The sequence below is a fragment of the Lithobates pipiens genome, unplaced genomic scaffold (assembly GCF_037356315.1).
Source record: "Lithobates pipiens isolate NorthernLeopardFrog02 unplaced genomic scaffold, aLitPip1_a1.2 Scaffold_37, whole genome shotgun sequence".
In the NCBI taxonomy this organism is placed as follows: Eukaryota; Metazoa; Chordata; class Amphibia; order Anura; family Ranidae; genus Lithobates; species Lithobates pipiens.
Window position 1 is genome coordinate 18,507,121 of NW_027507825.1, and position 16,953 is coordinate 18,524,073.

Below are 16,953 nucleotides of genomic sequence, written 5' to 3' on the forward strand. Positions count from 1 at the left end.
AGTATATCTCTCCTCTAATAGTATATACAGTATATATCCTCTAATAGTATATACAGTATATATCCTCTAATAGTGTATACAGTATATATCCTCTAATAGTATATACAGTAGAGTATATCTTCAATAGTTTATACAGTATATCTCCTCTAACCGTATATACAGTATATATCTCCTCTAATATACAGTATATCTCTTCTGTCTGTTATTCTCAGAGTGGATTAGATATTTTGCTCCCTAACGATATAGTTGGTTATTTATAGTTACCATTGCATATGGAGATATTTAAGAATAAATTGCCTTTTTTTTTAAACTTTACATATTAACTAAATTATACACCACACTTTTTTCTAAGGTTATTAACCGATGAATTGATTAATCGAAACAATAATCGGCCAACTAATCTATTATGAAAATAATTGTTAGTTGCAGCCCTAGTCGTAGTACAATGTTACTATGGTGTCACTGTATTGCTCTGGTCACAGTGTATTAAAAAAAAAAAAAAGAAATAAAAGTAATAATAAAAAAGAAAAAAAAAAACCCTGAATATTAATGTTACATAGTTAGGTTGAAAAAAAAAGACACAATGTAACATATTGTCAGCCCAGTCCCTGATCATCACCACACCAGTTATATGATGATACTGCACTGGTGACAGTATGTTAAAAAAATAAAAATAATAATAATTGTGCAAAAAAACTTTTTAATTTCTTAATTTTCCAAAAAATTGTGACAAAAAATGACAACTTCAAAAAACTCGCCATGCCTCTTACTAAATACCTTGAACTGTCTACTTTCCTAAAAGGGGTCATTTGGGAAATATCTGTACTGTCCTGGCGTTTTCAGGCCTCAAGTACATCAGGATCGATCGATTTTCAGATATATCCCATAGTTTGTGGACTCTATAACTTTCACACAGACTAAATAATATACACTGATTTGGGTTATTGTTATCATCAGCTCCATCTAATGGCCATAATGTGTAATTTTCCTAATACATCTTGTATAAAGAATAACATTTGGCCTAGACAGAAAACAGCGTAATAACATTACATTTTTTTTTATTTCTTAATCAATAGCAGTGTTTTCCTCGTGTGGGTGAAATGGTACCTCGGTATCGCACAGATTAAGCTGTAACAGAAAAGCTGCTTTTTTTTTTTTTTTTTTCTTGGATTCAATTTACCATTTGATCCCCCGAGCCTCCCGGTTTGCCCACGGCAATTTTCCACCTCCAATGAAATTTTTTCGGATTCAGACTTAAAATCCGATAGAAGGAGATTAATTATATAATATTGCGGGCTGCGAGTTACACGAGGTGAGCGGCGTGATGCTCGCTCTTGCCTGGAATGAAATATGTATCGCTCGCTGGGGAGCGGTAACGCAGAAAAAAAAAAAAAAAAAAAAAAAACATAAAAGATGCAGAAGAAAGGGAAAAGCTGGATGCTGGGAGTCTCAGGAGAGCGGGGAGCCTGGCGAGAGCGGATTCTGCTGCCACACAACAGACGGTGTTTGTTTACTGCAACAGAATCTCTCTGAACAGAGGGATTGCTTTACTAATAATGGCATTCACCTGAATCCACATACGGTACACTATATTACCAAAAGTATTGGGACGCCTGCCTTTACATGCACATGAACTTAACTGGCATCCCAGTCTTAGTCTGTAGGGTTCAATATTGAGTTGGCCCACACTTTGCAGCTATAACAACTTCAACTCCTCTGCCAAGGCTGTCCACAAGGTTTAGGAGTGCATCTATGGAAATGATTGACCATTCTTCCAGAAGCGCATTTGTGAGGTCAGGAACGGATGTTGGATGAGAAGGTCTGGTTCTCAGTCTCTGCTCTAATTCATCCTAAAGGTGTTTTATCGGGTTGAGGTCAGGACTCTGTGCAGCCATTCAAGTTCTTCCTACCCAAACTCACTCTTGGCCTCATCCTTCCTGCTGATCACACCGGCCCAATTACAGCGATCCTTTACCGTATGATTAGCTGTCAGCCAATGACAGCTGATCACAGGATGTAAACACAAGCCAGTTATCGGCTTTTCTTTCCTCGCACTGACGGGTGCGAGGAGAGAAGAAGAAAGGCGATAACCGGCTTGTGTTAAAGGGACATCGGCACTGATAATCTTACTTACTACTGGGTAGCTGCAACTGTAGGCATCATCCTGGTACAGTTTTTTTACAGCTGCCAGTTGGCTGTCTTGTAAAAGCAATTCTAGTGGCTAAGTAGCCACTGAATTGCTTTTACAAGCAGCGGGAGGGGACGCCCTCCCCCTTCCGGGGCTTTAGTGGGATCTCCGTCCCACCACGAGTACTGATCGACCATCTGGCGTTTCTGCCGGATGATCACAGAGCCAAACAAAGACCGGATCGACTTTGTTTGGCTGTATGATATAGTAACCTGGAAGTAATGACCTTACATCACTTCCGGTTTACCGGCGCCATTTAACCACTTCCCGACCAGCGCACGACGATGTACGTCAACAGAATGGCACGGGCAGGCATATTGGCTTACAGGTACGTCCAATTCAATGCCGCCCTGCCATCGGGACCGCGCCGCCAGCGGCGCGCTCCCGCGCTGGTCGGGACCCCCGTGAGTCCGGTCGCGGGACCCACGGACTCGATCGCCGCGGGCATCCCCGCGATCGTCTCACGGAGCGGCCGAATGGAGGAAATGCGGTGTAAACAGCATTTCTCCATTCTGCCTAGCAACTAGTGACGCTGATCTTTGCTCCATGTGATTGGAGCAGAGATCAGTGTTCACTAAATGAAAGCCCAAGCCCCCCACAGTTAGTAACACACCCCTAGGAACACTTAACCCCTACACTGCCACCCCCTGGTTAACCCCTTCACTGCCAGTGTCATTTACACAGGAATCACTGCATTTATATAGCACTGATTGCTGTATAAATGACAATGGTCCCAAAAATGTGTCAAAAATGTCCGATGGGTCCCCCACAATGTCGCAGTCACAATAAAAATCGCTGATCGCCGCCATTACTAGTAAAAAAAATAATAATAAAAAATTATTAATAAAAATGCTATAAAACTATCCCTATTTTGTAAACGCTATAACTTTTGCGCAAACCAATCAATAATCGCTTATTGCGATTTTTTTTACCAAAAATATGTAGAAGAATATGTATCGGCCTAAACTGAGGGAAAAAAATGTTTTTTTATATATTTTTGGGGGATATTTATTATAACAAAAAGTAAAAAATAATGCGTTTTTTTCAAAATTGTCGCTCTATTTTTGTTTATAGCGCAAAAAATAAAAACCGCAGTGGTGATCAAATACCACCAAAAGAAAGCTCTATTTGTGGGGAAAAAAGGACGTCAATTTGGTTTGGGAGCCACGTCGCACGACCGCGCAATTGTCAGTTAAATCGACGCAGTGCTGAATCGCAAAAAGTGGTCTGGTCTTTGACCAGCAAAATGGTCCGGTCTGCAAGTGGTTAAAAAAAAGAAAAACATTTGATCATACCAATCCTACTGTGATCAAATGCTTTGAGGAGCATAGGAGTACTCTCCATAAAGAGGACCTGTCACATGCCTATTGCTGTCACAAGGGATGTTCACATTCCTTGTGACAGCAATAAAAATGCCTGTAAAGTGCCTGTCTCCCCGCACAAAGGCAAAGGCACGTCTCGCTCCCGCACGCACGCAAACAGCGATCGTCCCACGTATGTGAGGTATCAAATGTCAGATCATGGGCAGTAGTAATTACAGCAACAGACCTTCTGTGTAACTTTAAAGTGGTAACCTGTAAAATCTTTTAAAGCATCGCCTATGGATAGTAAAATTTACGCAGTCTGTCACCCAACCCCCCCCCCCCCCTGCATTGGCGTGCGCAATTTCAAAGCATGACATGTTTGGCCTCTGCTGTCAAGTGTTTAAAACGTCTAAAAGTCTTTGGGTTTACATCCACGTTAACCTTTGTGTATAATGCCCCGTACACACGGGTCGGACATTCCGACAACAAAATTCATTGGATTTTTTCAGACGGATTTTGTGCCAAACTTGTCTTGCATACACACGGTCAGACAAAGTTGTCGGAAAATCCGATCGTTCTTAAACGGGGGTGACGTTATACACGTACGTACGTCGGGACTTAAAACCGGGTCAGTAGCCAATAGCTTTCGTCTCTTAATTTATTCTGAGCATGCGCGGCACTTTGTCCAGTCGGAATTGTCTACACACGATCGGAATTTGAAACGATCGGATTCTGTTGTTGGAAAATTTTAGATCCTGCTCTCAAACTTTGTGTGTCGGAAAAAACACGATCCGATCGCACATTTTCCGTCGGAAATTCTGACCGTGTGTGTACAGGGCATTAGACGTAGATTTCCGGTATATCACCCACCTTCAGTTTGTGTTCGTGCTCCTTGTTCACCCGGGCGAGAAGCTGGACCTTTCTCCGGTTTAGGGCATCGATCAGGGCGTCACACTGGGCCACCAGACAGGCCTCGAACTCCACACTGTTCTCCTGCGTCACATGTAAGAAAAAAATATGGAAAATATGGCACCACAAAAAGGCAGGTTCCACCGCAGTACAGGAAAAGGACAAGGTGCCCGGAGGAAAAGAGGGCAATTAATAACTCTGTCCAAACAGTCGTGACATGTCCTTGACAACAACCCCAGTGACCTGACATTTGTCTGCAGCCCTTAAGCAACATAGCTAGATCACTTCCCTACCCTCAGTCTGTGATTGGACAGTGAAGGAGCAACAACAAACTGAGGAAGTCATCCTTCTGCTCTTTCCTCCTGTCATCATATTTCTTGTCAGCACATGTGAAGACAGGGCTCCTGATTGGCCCCAAGTCTGCCTTCAATTTTCCAGCCTTAGTGTAATCCCCAGGATCAGGAGTCTCCTAACTTTTTAGTAGGGGGACCTTGTTATATATTTGATCCCCAGAGTCCTGCTTACATCAAGGTTCCTTTCAGAGTCCTTCTTACATCAGAGTCCCCCTTACATCAAGGCCCCCATCAGAGCCCCCGTTACATCACGGTCCCCATCAGAGTCCCCCCTTACATCACAGTCCCCATCAGAGTCCCCCCTGTACATTAGGGTCCCTCTCTGAGCCACCTTTACATCAAGGTCCTCATCAGAACCCTTTCTACACCAGAGTCTCCATCAAAATGTACCTTACACCGCATCCCAATCAGAGCTTCCCTAACATAAGAGTCCCCGTCAGAGCCTTCCTTATATCAGAGTCCCCATTAGAGTCACCATCAGAACCCCCACTACATCAGGGTCACCATCAGAACCCCCACTACATAAGGGTCACCATCAGAGCCCCTACTACATCAGGGTCACCATCAGAGCCCCCACTACATCAGGGTCACCATCAGAGCCCCCACTATATCAGGGTCACCATCAGGGTCCCCATCAGAGCCACCTTTACATCACAGTCCCCATCAGAGTCCCCCCTTACATCAAGGTCCCCGTCAGAGTCCCCCTTACATCAGAGTCCCCATCAGAGACCCCTCTACATCAAGGTGTCCATCAGAGCCCCCTTTACATCCAGGTGTCCATCAGAGCCCCCTTTACATCCAGGTGTCCATCAGAGCCCCCTTTACATCAAAGTCCCTATCAGCATCCCCCTTATATCAAGGCCCACCTCAGAACCACCTTTACATCAAGGTGTCCATCAGAGCCCTCTCTACATCAAAGTCTCTATCAAAGTCTGCCTTACACCACATCCCAATCAGAGCTTCCCTTACATAGGAGTCCCCATCAGAGTCCTCCTTATATCACAGCCCCCTTTAGATACACCCTTGCATTAGGGTCCCCATCAGATCCCCCTCTACATGAGAGTCTTAATCAGTATCCCCCTTACATCAGTCGGAATTTAGAGCCCCCCTTTACATCAGAGCCCCCCCTTACATTAGAGTCCCTATCAGAGCCCCCCTTACATCAGAGCCCCATGTTACATGGGGGGAGAATTGAAGCGGAGACCATGGGCAGCCTCTGCTGACCTTAATCCTCAATCTGTGCAAGTTAAGGATACAACACTGACCCTAGCCATGGGCCGGATAAAATCTTGTAGTGGGCCGGTTGTGGCCCACAGGCCTTAGTTTGGAGACACCTACTCTGGATTACAAGAGGTAAAAATTAAAGTGATAGTAAAGTGTCATTTTTTTTTCTATAAAAATAACATGCATGTTATACTTACCTCCCATGTGCAGTGGTTTTGAACAGAGCAGCCCAGATCTGCCTCTTCTTGGATGCCTCTTCTGAGCTCCTGGCCCCCCTCCCTCCTGCTGAGTGCTCCTACAGCAAGCAGCTTGCTGTGGGGGCACAAAAGCCGAGCTGCAGCTCCATGTGTCCATTCAGACAGGGGGCTGCGGTTCAGCCCGCCCCATCTCTCCCGATTGGCTAACTGACTTTGATTGACAGCAGCCGGAGCCAATGGCACCGCTGCTGTGTCTCAGCCAATCAGGAGGGAGAGTCCTGGACAGCTGAGACACTCGTGGACATCGCTGGACAGGGATGGTGGTCAGGTAAGAATTAAGGGGGCTGAGGAGGGCTGCTGCACACAGAAAGCTCTTTATCTTAATGCATGGAATGCATTAATATATAAAAAAAAAACCTTCTGCCTTTACAACTCCTTTCAGTCAAAAATATGCATTTATATAAGTTTTTTTTTTAAATACATTTAAATATTTTTTTTTAATAAACACATAACCAGGGTGGATTTGATTTAAATCAAGTCCATTTAAACCACAATTTAAATCATGATTTAAATCACTAGTAAAAAAAGGCTTTATTTAAATGAACTTGATTTAAATCATAATTTTTAAAGAGCAGCTGTCATCTGTCCCGCAGGGGCTTCTCCTCTGACCCGCTGTTGACTTACAGACAGTCCCAGTCACTTTAATGGGACGGCTGGTGATGCGGCAGTGACACAACAAGGTGAGGGACGTGGTGGCAGCAGGAGAGTGGATGCCCGCTAACAGGCGCTGCCATGATGGATCTGAAATGACAGGTGCTCTTTAAATGTAAGGACTTATTCTTACAGGTAGTTAGAATCTATAATATTTGCAAAAAAATGAAGGTTTCCTATTTAGAATAATAAGCTGTCAGGTAGGGGCGGACTGACCAGTCGGGCACTCAGACACCGCCCAAGGGCCCGAAGCCATTAGGGGCCCGGACTAAGCCACGAGAGGCCACTTGAAGCGGCTGTATTACATGCCGGTTTTAATACTGCTAACGGATCGTTGCTCCCCGCCGGCCTCGCCTTCCCTCCCGTGCGTCGGAGGTGCTTGTACCGCATGCGCCGTGACATCTCCCGGGACGGACGAGAAGAGTGGTTAGGCCGGCGGGGAGCAGCGTGCCGTTAGAAGTATTATTATCGGCATCGGTGAGTGAAGCTAAAAGTGAGAAACCAGGGCTGCCACAAGTGATCGGGGGGGGGGGGGGGGCAGTACAGATGTATGGGCCCCGGGCCCCAACATGACCGCAGGAAGGCCCATGATACTCCCCTGGTACTCCCACCCCACAGTGTCCCCCTGTGTGTGTGTTCTTCCTCCAGTGTCCCCCTGTGTGTGTGTTCTCCCCCCTGGTGTCCCCCTGTGTGTGTGTTCTCCCCCCTGGTGTCCCCCTGTGTGTGTGTTCTCCCACCAGTGTCCCCCTGTGTGTGTGTTCTCCCACCAGTGTCCCCCTGTGTGTGTGTTCTCCCACCAGTGTCCCCCTGTGTGTGTGTTCTCCCCCCAGTGTCCCCATGTGTGTGTGTTCTCCCCCCCAGTGTCCCCCTCTGTGTGTGTTCTCCCCCCAGTGTCCCCCTGTGTTTGTGTTCTCCCCCCAGTGTCCCCCTGTGTTTGTGTTCTCCCCCCAGTGTCCCCCTGTGTGTGTGTTCTTCCCCCAGGGTCCCCCTGTGTGTGTTCTCCCCCAGTGTCCCCCTGTGTGTATGCGTTCTCCCTCCAGTGTCCCCCTGTGTGTGTGTGAGTTCTTCCTCCAGTGTCCTCCTGTGTGTGTGTTCTCCCCTCCAGTGTCCCCCTGTGTGTGTGCGTTCTTCCTTCAGTGTCCCCATGTGTGTGCGTTTTCCCTCCAGTGTCCCCCTGTGTGTTTGTTCTCCCTCCAGTGTCCCCCTGTGTGTGTTTGTTCTCCCTCCAGTGTCCCCCTGTGTGTGTGTTCTCCCTCCAGTGTCCCCCTGTGTGTTTGTTCTCCCTCCAGTGTCCCCCTGTGTGTGTGTTCTCCCTCCAGTGTCCCCCTGTGTGTGTGTTCTCCCTCCAGTGTCCCCCTGTGTGTGTTTGTTCTCCCTCCAGTGTCCCCCTGTGTGTATTTGTTCTCCCTCCAGTGTCCCCCTGTGTGTGTGCGTTCTCCCTCCAGTGTCCCCCTGTGTGTGTTTGTTTTCCCTCCAGTGTCCCCCTGTGTGTGTGCGTTCTCCCTCCAGTGTCCCCCTGTGTGTGTTTGTTCTCCCTCCAGTGTCCCCCTGTGTGTGTTTGTTCTCCCTCCAGTGTCCCCCTGTGTGTGTTTGTTCTCCCTCCAGTGTCCCCCTGTGTGTGTGTTCTCCCCCAGGGTCCCCCTGTGTTTGTGTGTGTTCTCCCTTCAGTGTCCCCCTGTGTGTGTGTGCTCTCCCACCAGTGACAAAATCTGCAGGATCTCCCTCCAGTGTTCCCCTGTGTGTGCGCTCTCCCTCCAGCACCCCCCTGTGTGTGTGTGATCTCCCTTCCCTAGTGTCCCTCTGCGTGCTCTCCCTACCCAGTGTCCCCCTGCGTGCTCTCCTTCCCCAGTGTCCCCCTGCGTGCTCTCCCTCCCCAGTGTCCCCCTGCGTGCTCTCCCTCCCCAGTGTCCCCCTGCGTGCTCTCCCTCCCCAGTGTCCCCCTGCGTGCTCTCCCTCCCCAGTGTCCCCCTGCGTGCTCTCCCTCCCCAGTGTCCCTCTGCGTGCTCTCCCTCCCCAGTGTCCCTCTGCGTGCTCTCCTTCCCCAGTGTCCCCCTGCGTGCTCTCCCTCCCCAGTGTCCCCCTGCGTGCTCTCCCTCCCCAGTGTCCCCCTGCGTGCTCTCCCTCCCCAGTGTCCCCCTGCGTGCTCTCCCTCCCCAGTGTCCCCCTGTGTGCTCTCCCCCCATGTCCCCCAGTGTGCTCTCCCCCCCAATGTCCCCCAGTGTGCTCCCCCCTCCTCCAGTGTCCCCCTGTGTGCTATCCCTCCCCCGTGTCTCCCTGTGCAGGTAAGGCTTGAGTGTGGGGACCAGTGACAAAATCTGCAGGATCTCCCTCCAGTGTTCCCCTGTGTGTGCGCTCTCCCTCCAGCACCCCCCTGTGTGTGTGTGATCTCCCTTCCCTAGTGTCCCTCTGCGTGCTCTCCCTCCCCAGTGTCCCCCTGCGTGCTCTCCTTCCCCAGTGTCCCCCTGCGTGCTCTCCCTCCCCAGTGTCCCCCTGCGTGCTCTCCCTCCCCAGTGTCCCCCTGCGTGCTCTCCCTCCCCAGTGTCCCCCTGCGTGCTCTCCCTCCCCAGTGTCCCCCTGCGTGCTCTCCCTCCCCAGTGTCCCCCTGCGTGCTCTCCCTCCCCAGTGTCCCTCTGCGTGCTCTCCCTCCCCAGTGTCCCTCTGCGTGCTCTCCTTCCCCAGTGTCCCCCTGTGTGCTCTCCCCCCATGTCCCCCAGTGTGCTCTCCCCCCCAATGTCCCCCAGTGTGCTCCCCCCTCCTCCAGTGTCCCTCTGCGTGCTCTCCCTCCCCCGTGTCTCCCTGTGCAGGTAAGGCTTGAGTGTGGGGACCAAGGGGGCCCCATGATCTTCTGTTGCCCGGGGGCCCCATGAGTTTTCACTCCACCCCTGCTGTCAGGTTAGTAAAACAGCGATATCAGGACTGATTCAATCATACAGTTTGTAGTGTACATAGATTTGCAAAACAATGGGAAAAATAAATATTCCCAAGCTTTGTTTGATCTCATGGTTACTGTAAAATTGTGTGAATGCATCAATGCAGTGCGTGTTATCTCAGCTGGCAGAGCTTGGATTCATTGAATGAGTTTCAATGAATTCAATGAGTTGAAAATGTAAGTATTGCAGAATATACAGCCTCATGCTACATAACTAATGCTCCATTTCATGCTGAATAAACTACATTTTTAATGTATCTTAAATAGAAAATAATAGAAATAGAAAACTATATCTTTAGATAGATGTGTACTCCAAAAGCATTTTATAAAAAAAAATTTGATAAAAAAAAAAAAAAAAATCTGATTTAAATAAAAAAAAATCAGATTTTTGTTTTTGTTCAAATCATCGCTTTTTATCCACCCTGTACATAACTATTTATTGTTGTTCTAAATGTCGATGAATTTGATTATGTTTGAACCTAGATTAATAATTTATTATGGGGGGTTTAAAAACTGGAGAAATTCAAGCAAAAATCAAAGCAACCAACCGGAATTTATTTTTATTTTTCCATAAAGTGTTAGCAACAACTGTCTTTAAAGCAAAACTAAAAGGGCAAAACTTGTTTTTTCATTTTGGATAGAGTAAGGGAGGTTTATAACCCCTGGCCGTTTCTGTGTCCCATCGCAGAAATTTCCCTTCACTTCCTGTCCCATAGCCAAACAGGAAGTGAGAGAAAACCCCTTCCAAAGTGAGGGAAGTGTCACCAGAACTAGCGTCCCCATTGGAAGCTTCTCCCTATATTCCTGTACTGGTGACCACCCAAAATTTGTGATTTTTCTCTCACTTTACTCTCAGTGATAGCGATAAACAGGACAAATAAAGAAGGTGAATCTCCCTTGTGGGGGCACAGACAGAAATTAAAAAATGGTGTTCTAATCCCTCTCTAGCAAAAAAAATAAAAAATGCCTTTAACTTTAATTTAATATTATTTTCTTTTTTCCAGTTTTCATGATCTCCCCCGTCAGATGAAACATTTGTACCTGGATATGCTGTACCATATTTCTTAGCTGGACCAGGAACTCTTTGGCCTCCTTCGCTCGGTCAGACAGTCCATTCAGGGCCTGGGACAGCTGGCTCTGTAAGGAGAAAGAAGAAGAACAATAAATGGTTAGGTGATCACAACCGCGGGAACTAAACCTTCCTATCTGTCCTTCTACCGCGATTTACATTGACGTCTGTGCAGAAACACGCACAGAAATCGCGGCCGAAATCGGGACCGATTTGCAAAACAAATGGGGAAAAAGGACTCTTTCTGAACTTTGTTTTATTTTTTTATTTCACGGTTACTGTGGAATTGTGTGAATGCATCAATGCAGCGCATGTTATCTCAGCTTGCAGAGCTTGGATTCCTCGAATGAGTTTACCAAAAATTTAAATATTGCAGAATATACAGCCTCGTGCTATATAACTAAGCTCCATTTCATGCTGAATAAACTAAACTAAACTAAACTTCTATTATACATGAAATAAAACAAAAAATACATTAAATAGAAAATACTAGAAATAGAAATAATAACAGAAATAGAAAACGATCTCTTTAGATAAATTGAGAGATAGCGATTTGTGGGGAAATCCGTTATCAAACGCTGAAAGTAATGACAGCGACAAATTCTGCGACTGAGCAAATTTCTGTGTTTTTGATTTGATTCGATTATTGACTAATTTGTATTATTATTAAATTATTATTTGTTTTAATTATTTATAGATATTTATTATTTTATAATTTATGATTTAGGCTGGGTTCACACTGGAGCAATGCGGGAACGCCGCGAATCCGCGGCGGGTTCCCGCATCGCATGCCTCCCGCCGGCAGTTCACACTGCCCTATGCGAACTGCTGGGAGTGTCAGTGAAACCTTAATGACACCCCCAGATCAGTTCGCATATCGCAGTGCGATCTGCAAACTCGGACAGGAATCGGATCGCATGGTGTGAACACCCATGCGATCCGATTCTGCTGCGGACCAAAAAAAGGGTCCTGTGCGAGTTTGCGGCGGGTGCGATGCGAATTCAGCCATACTATCTGTATGGCTGAACTCGCATCGCTCAGAGATCGCATGTGATTTGCACTGCAGTGCGGTGCGAATCACATCCGATCTCGTACACCGCAGCAGTGTGAACCCAGCCTTAATGTTTCAAACTTCATCATACTCGGCATGTCTGCTAGACTCTTGCTTGGACAGATTTAAGTGGGTTATTCCTAAGCCCCTTGTACACACAGTCGGAAATTCCGACGGAAAAAGGTCCAATCGGACCGCGTTGTCGGATAATCCGACCGTGTGTGGGCTCCATCTGACTTTTTCCATCGGAATGTCCGACCAACAAAAGTTTGAGAGCTGGATATAAAATTTTCCAACAACATGATCCGATCGGACTTTGTCCGGTCGTTTGTAGAGAATTCCGATGGACAAAGTGCCACGCATGCGCAGATCAAATTCCTAGACCAAAGCTATTGGCTACTAGACTGAACGTAGTCCCATCGTAGCGTTCCGAACGATCGGATTTTCAGACAACTTTGTCCGACCGTGTGTATGCAACACCAGTTTCGGACAAAATCCGTCTGAAAAAAATCCGACGGATTTTGTTGTCGGCATGTCCGACCCGTGTGTACAAGGGGCTAAGAATTACAGGCCTACAGAGCTTGGATTCCTTGAATGAGTTTACCAAAAATGTAAATATTGCAGAATATACAGCCTCATGCTACATAACTAAGCTCCATTTCATGCTGAATAAACGAAATGATTAATGTATCTTAGATAGAAATAATAGAAATAATAATAGAATAGAAAACTATATTAGGGCTGTAACTAACGATTATTTTCATAATCGATTAGTTGACCAATTATTGTTTTGATTAAGTGTGTTGTATAATTTAGTTAATATGTAAAGTTTAAAAAAAAAGGCAATTTATTCTTAAATATCTCTATGCAGTAGTAAATATAAACAACCAACTATATGGTTAGGGAGCAAAATCTCTAATCCACTCTGAGAATAGCAGACAGAAGAGATATACTGTATATACTATTAGAGGAGAGCTATACTGTCTATACTATTAGAGATACTGTATATACTATTAGAGGAGATATACTGTATATACTATTAGGGGAGATACTGTATATACTATTAGAGGAGATATACTGTAAATATTATTAGGGGAGATACTGTATATATTATAATTAGGAGATATACTGTATATACTATTAGGGAAGATACTGTATATACTATTAGAGGAGATATACTGTATATACTATTAGGGGAGAAATACTGTATATACTATTAGGGGAGATATACTGTATATACTATTAGGGGAGATACTGTATATACTATTAGAGGAGATATACTGTATATACTATTAGGGGAGAAATACTGTATATACTATTAGAGGAGATATACTGTAAATATTATTAGGGGAGATACTGTATATATTATAATTAGGAGATATACTGTATATACTATTAGGGGAGATATACTGTATATACTATTAGGGAAGATACTGTATATACTATTAGAGGAGATATACTATATATACTATTAGGGGAGAAATACTGTATATACTATTAGGGGAGATATACTGTATATACTATTAGGGGAGATACTGTATATACTATTAGAGGAGATATACTGTAAATATTATTAGGGGAGATACTGTATATATTATAATTAGGAGATATACTGTATATACTATTAGGGGAGATATACTGTATATACTATTAGGGAAGATACTGTATATACTATTAGGGGAGAAATACTGTATATATTATAATTAGGAGATATACTGTATATACTATTAGGGGAGATATACTGTATATACTATTAGGGAAGATACTGTATATACTATTAGAGGAGATATACTGTATATACTATTAGGGAAGATACTGTATATATTATAATTAGGAGATATACTGTATATACTATTAGGGGAGATATACTGTATATACTATTAGGGAAGATACTGTATATACTATTAGGGGAGAAATACTGTATATATTATAATTAGGAGATATACTGTATATACTATTAGGGGAGATATACTGTATATACTATTAGGGAAGATACTGTATATACTATTAGAGGAGATATACTGTATATACTATTAGGGGAGATATACTGTATGTACTATTAGGGGAGATACTGTATATACTATTAGAGGAGATATACTGTATATACTATTAGAGGAGATATACTGTATATACTATTAGGGGAGATATACTGTATATACTATTAGGGAAGATACTGTATATACTATTAGAGGAGATATACTGTATATACTATTAGGGGAGAAATACTGTATATACTATTAGGGGAGATATACTGTATGTACTATTAGGGGAGATACTGTATATACTATTAGAGGAGATATACTGTATATACTATTAGAGGAGATATACTGTATATACTATTAGGGGAGATACTGTATATACTATTAGAGGAGATATACTGTATATACCATTACCATTACCTTTATAGTACAAAAAAAGCAGATAATCACTACTGTAAGGGGTTCATTTTTTTTTTACTGTGAAAGTAATATTTACAGTAGCGATTATTTTCTATTTTTGTACTATGAAGGGCTCATTTTATTTATTTTTTAACCCCATTATGTTACTGGCCGATTAATCGATTATGAAAATAGTAATCAATTAATTTCATAATCGATTAGTTGTCGATTAATCGATTAGTTGTTTCAGCCCTAATATGGACATTTACCTGTCCAGGAAGCCCGCGATGTCGGCACCCCAGTCGATTTTCGGATGGGCTGTCAGGGTGCTGCCGCCGCCATTCGTCGTAAGGGAAACCAGCAGTGAAGCTTTTCGGCTTCACAGCCGGTTGCCTACTGTGCATGCGTGAAGCGTGCTGCGCTTTCTTATAGGCCCGGCAGAAGAAGTGCCAAACCTCTGAGTGACAGCGCTGCGGCGCAGTCTTCCGGAAGTGGGGGCGGAGACCTCTCAAAAACAGGTACCCGTTTGCCCCCCACCCCTCCCCTTGAAAGGTGCCAAATGTGGCACCAGAGAGGGGGAGGAAGCAGATCGGGTGGGGGTTCCACTTTAAGACCCCACTTTCTGTAATGGAGGAACAACTGCAGATCCATGTGCTGGGAAGGGGATCCATTGAAGAAACCAGCTCTTCCTTCTTTGAGTCAAACCGAATCGCACACAGGACGCCTGATAAGGATTTGTTTTAAGTGTGTTTTGTCGTCATGTTACTTTAATGAATGTGCTGAATTCCCAGACAGATCTCTGAAGAATTAACCCAGACGCCCCTCATTAATTCACCATTAATTAACATGAACTGAGGTTTTGATGTGCTGCGATTCCATCTCCTGGCTGGGAATAATATTCTAAATTACAGTCATGAGACAGCAACACCAGTCTGGAGGAATCAACATTGTGCCTAAATGAAGCATGGCATCATATCACTACGCAGGGCGGCTATGGGGGCGAATGTCAGGTCCACTGAGGATTTGCCACTCATGATTGAAGAGTCGTTTTCTATTGACCACTTCAGGATGATTGGCTGGAACCCTTTTATGGCGTAGAGAAGATTTTACAATTCAGGGTCTTCAACTTTGTCAATAATTATGATGCAACATTCTTTTTATATATATATAATATTATACAGATATACACACTGAGTGCCCGTTCACACAGGGGCGACACTACTTGCAGCGCAACTCACAGACGCGACCTGCACACGACTTCAGCAGCGACTTGCAAAACGACGACTGTATAGAAGTCAAGGCAAGTCACCTGAAGTCGCCCCAAAAATAGTACAGGAACCTTTTTCTAAGTCGGAGCGACTTGAGTCGCTCCTATTAGAACGGTTCCATTGTACAGAACGGAGCGCGACTTGTCAGGCGACTAAGTCGCCTGACAAGTCGCGGTAGTGTGAACGGGCACTAAAGCTGCACGATTCTGGCTAAAATGAGAATCACGATTTATTTGCTTAGAAGATAGATCACGATTCTCTCGCAATTCTCGCGGCGTAACATCATCTTTCACATTAAAACAAAAAAAAAATTGTGCTAACTTTACTGTTTCGTTTTTTTTTTATTATTATTTATTGAAGTGTATTTTTTCCCAAAAAATTGCATTTGAAAGACTGCTGGGCAAATACAGCGTGACATAAAATATTGCAGCATTTGCCATTTTATTCCCTAGGGTCTCTGATTTTATATATATATATATATATATATATATATATATATATATATATATAATATATAAAATGTTTGGGGGTTCCAAGTAATTTTCTAGCAAAAAATATTGATTTTAACTTAAGAAAGACGTGTCAGAAAAAGATTTAGACTTTAACCGGTTCCCAACCGGCGCACGCCGATGTACGTCGGCAGAATGGCACGGGCAGGCACATTGGCGTACAGGTACGTCCAATCTATAATGCCGCCCTGGCGGCGCGCTCGCGTGCTGGTCGGGACCCCCGTGAGTCCGGTCGCGGGTCCACGCGGACTCGATCGCCGCGGGCATCCCCGCGTTCGTCTCACGGGGCGGCTGAACAAGGAAATGCCGTTGTATTATTGCCCCTGCACCCACCAAAAAGTATTGGGACACCTGCCTTTACACGCACAAAAACTTTAATGATGTCCGTAGGGTTCAGTATTGAGTTGGCTCCGCCCTTTGCAGCTGTAACAGCTTCAACTCTTCTGGGAAGGCCGTCCACAAGGTTTAGGAGTGTGTCTATGGGAATGTTTGACCATTGTTCCAGAAGCGCATTTGTGAGGTCAGGCACTGAGAAGGCCTGGCTCACAGTCTCTGCTTTAATTCATCCCAAAGTTGTTCTATTGGGTTGAGGTCAGGACTCCGTACAGGCCAGTCAAGTTCCTTCACCCCAAACTCACTCATCCATGTCTTTATATCTCTGACCTTGCTTTGTGCACTGGTTTGCAGGCATGCTGTGACAGGAAGGGGCCAATCCCCAAACTGTTCCCACAAAGTTGAGAGCATGAAATTGTCCAAAATGTCTTGGTATTCTGAGGTTTTAAGAGTTCATTCTTATTGCCTATTATTGTTATTACCATTAATCTATATGGACTGTACCTTAATGATCTAATTATTATCCATGT

General features: G+C 44.6%; 1 protein-coding gene across 5 annotated transcripts in view; it reads right to left on the bottom strand.

Annotated features, from left to right (window-relative positions):
- Positions 1-16,953, bottom strand: part of TRIM9 (tripartite motif containing 9) — a 202,941-nt gene that overhangs the window by 88,016 nt on the left and 97,972 nt on the right. For all 5 annotated transcript variants that reach the window (XM_077466788.1, XM_077466790.1, XM_077466789.1 and 2 more), the window contains exons 2-3: positions 10,857-10,952; positions 4,363-4,485 (exon numbers count right to left, since the gene is read on the bottom strand). In XM_077466788.1, the coding sequence (XP_077322914.1) occupies positions 4,363-4,485; positions 10,857-10,952 (219 nt within the window). The remainder of the gene's footprint in view (positions 1-4,362; positions 4,486-10,856; positions 10,953-16,953) is intronic.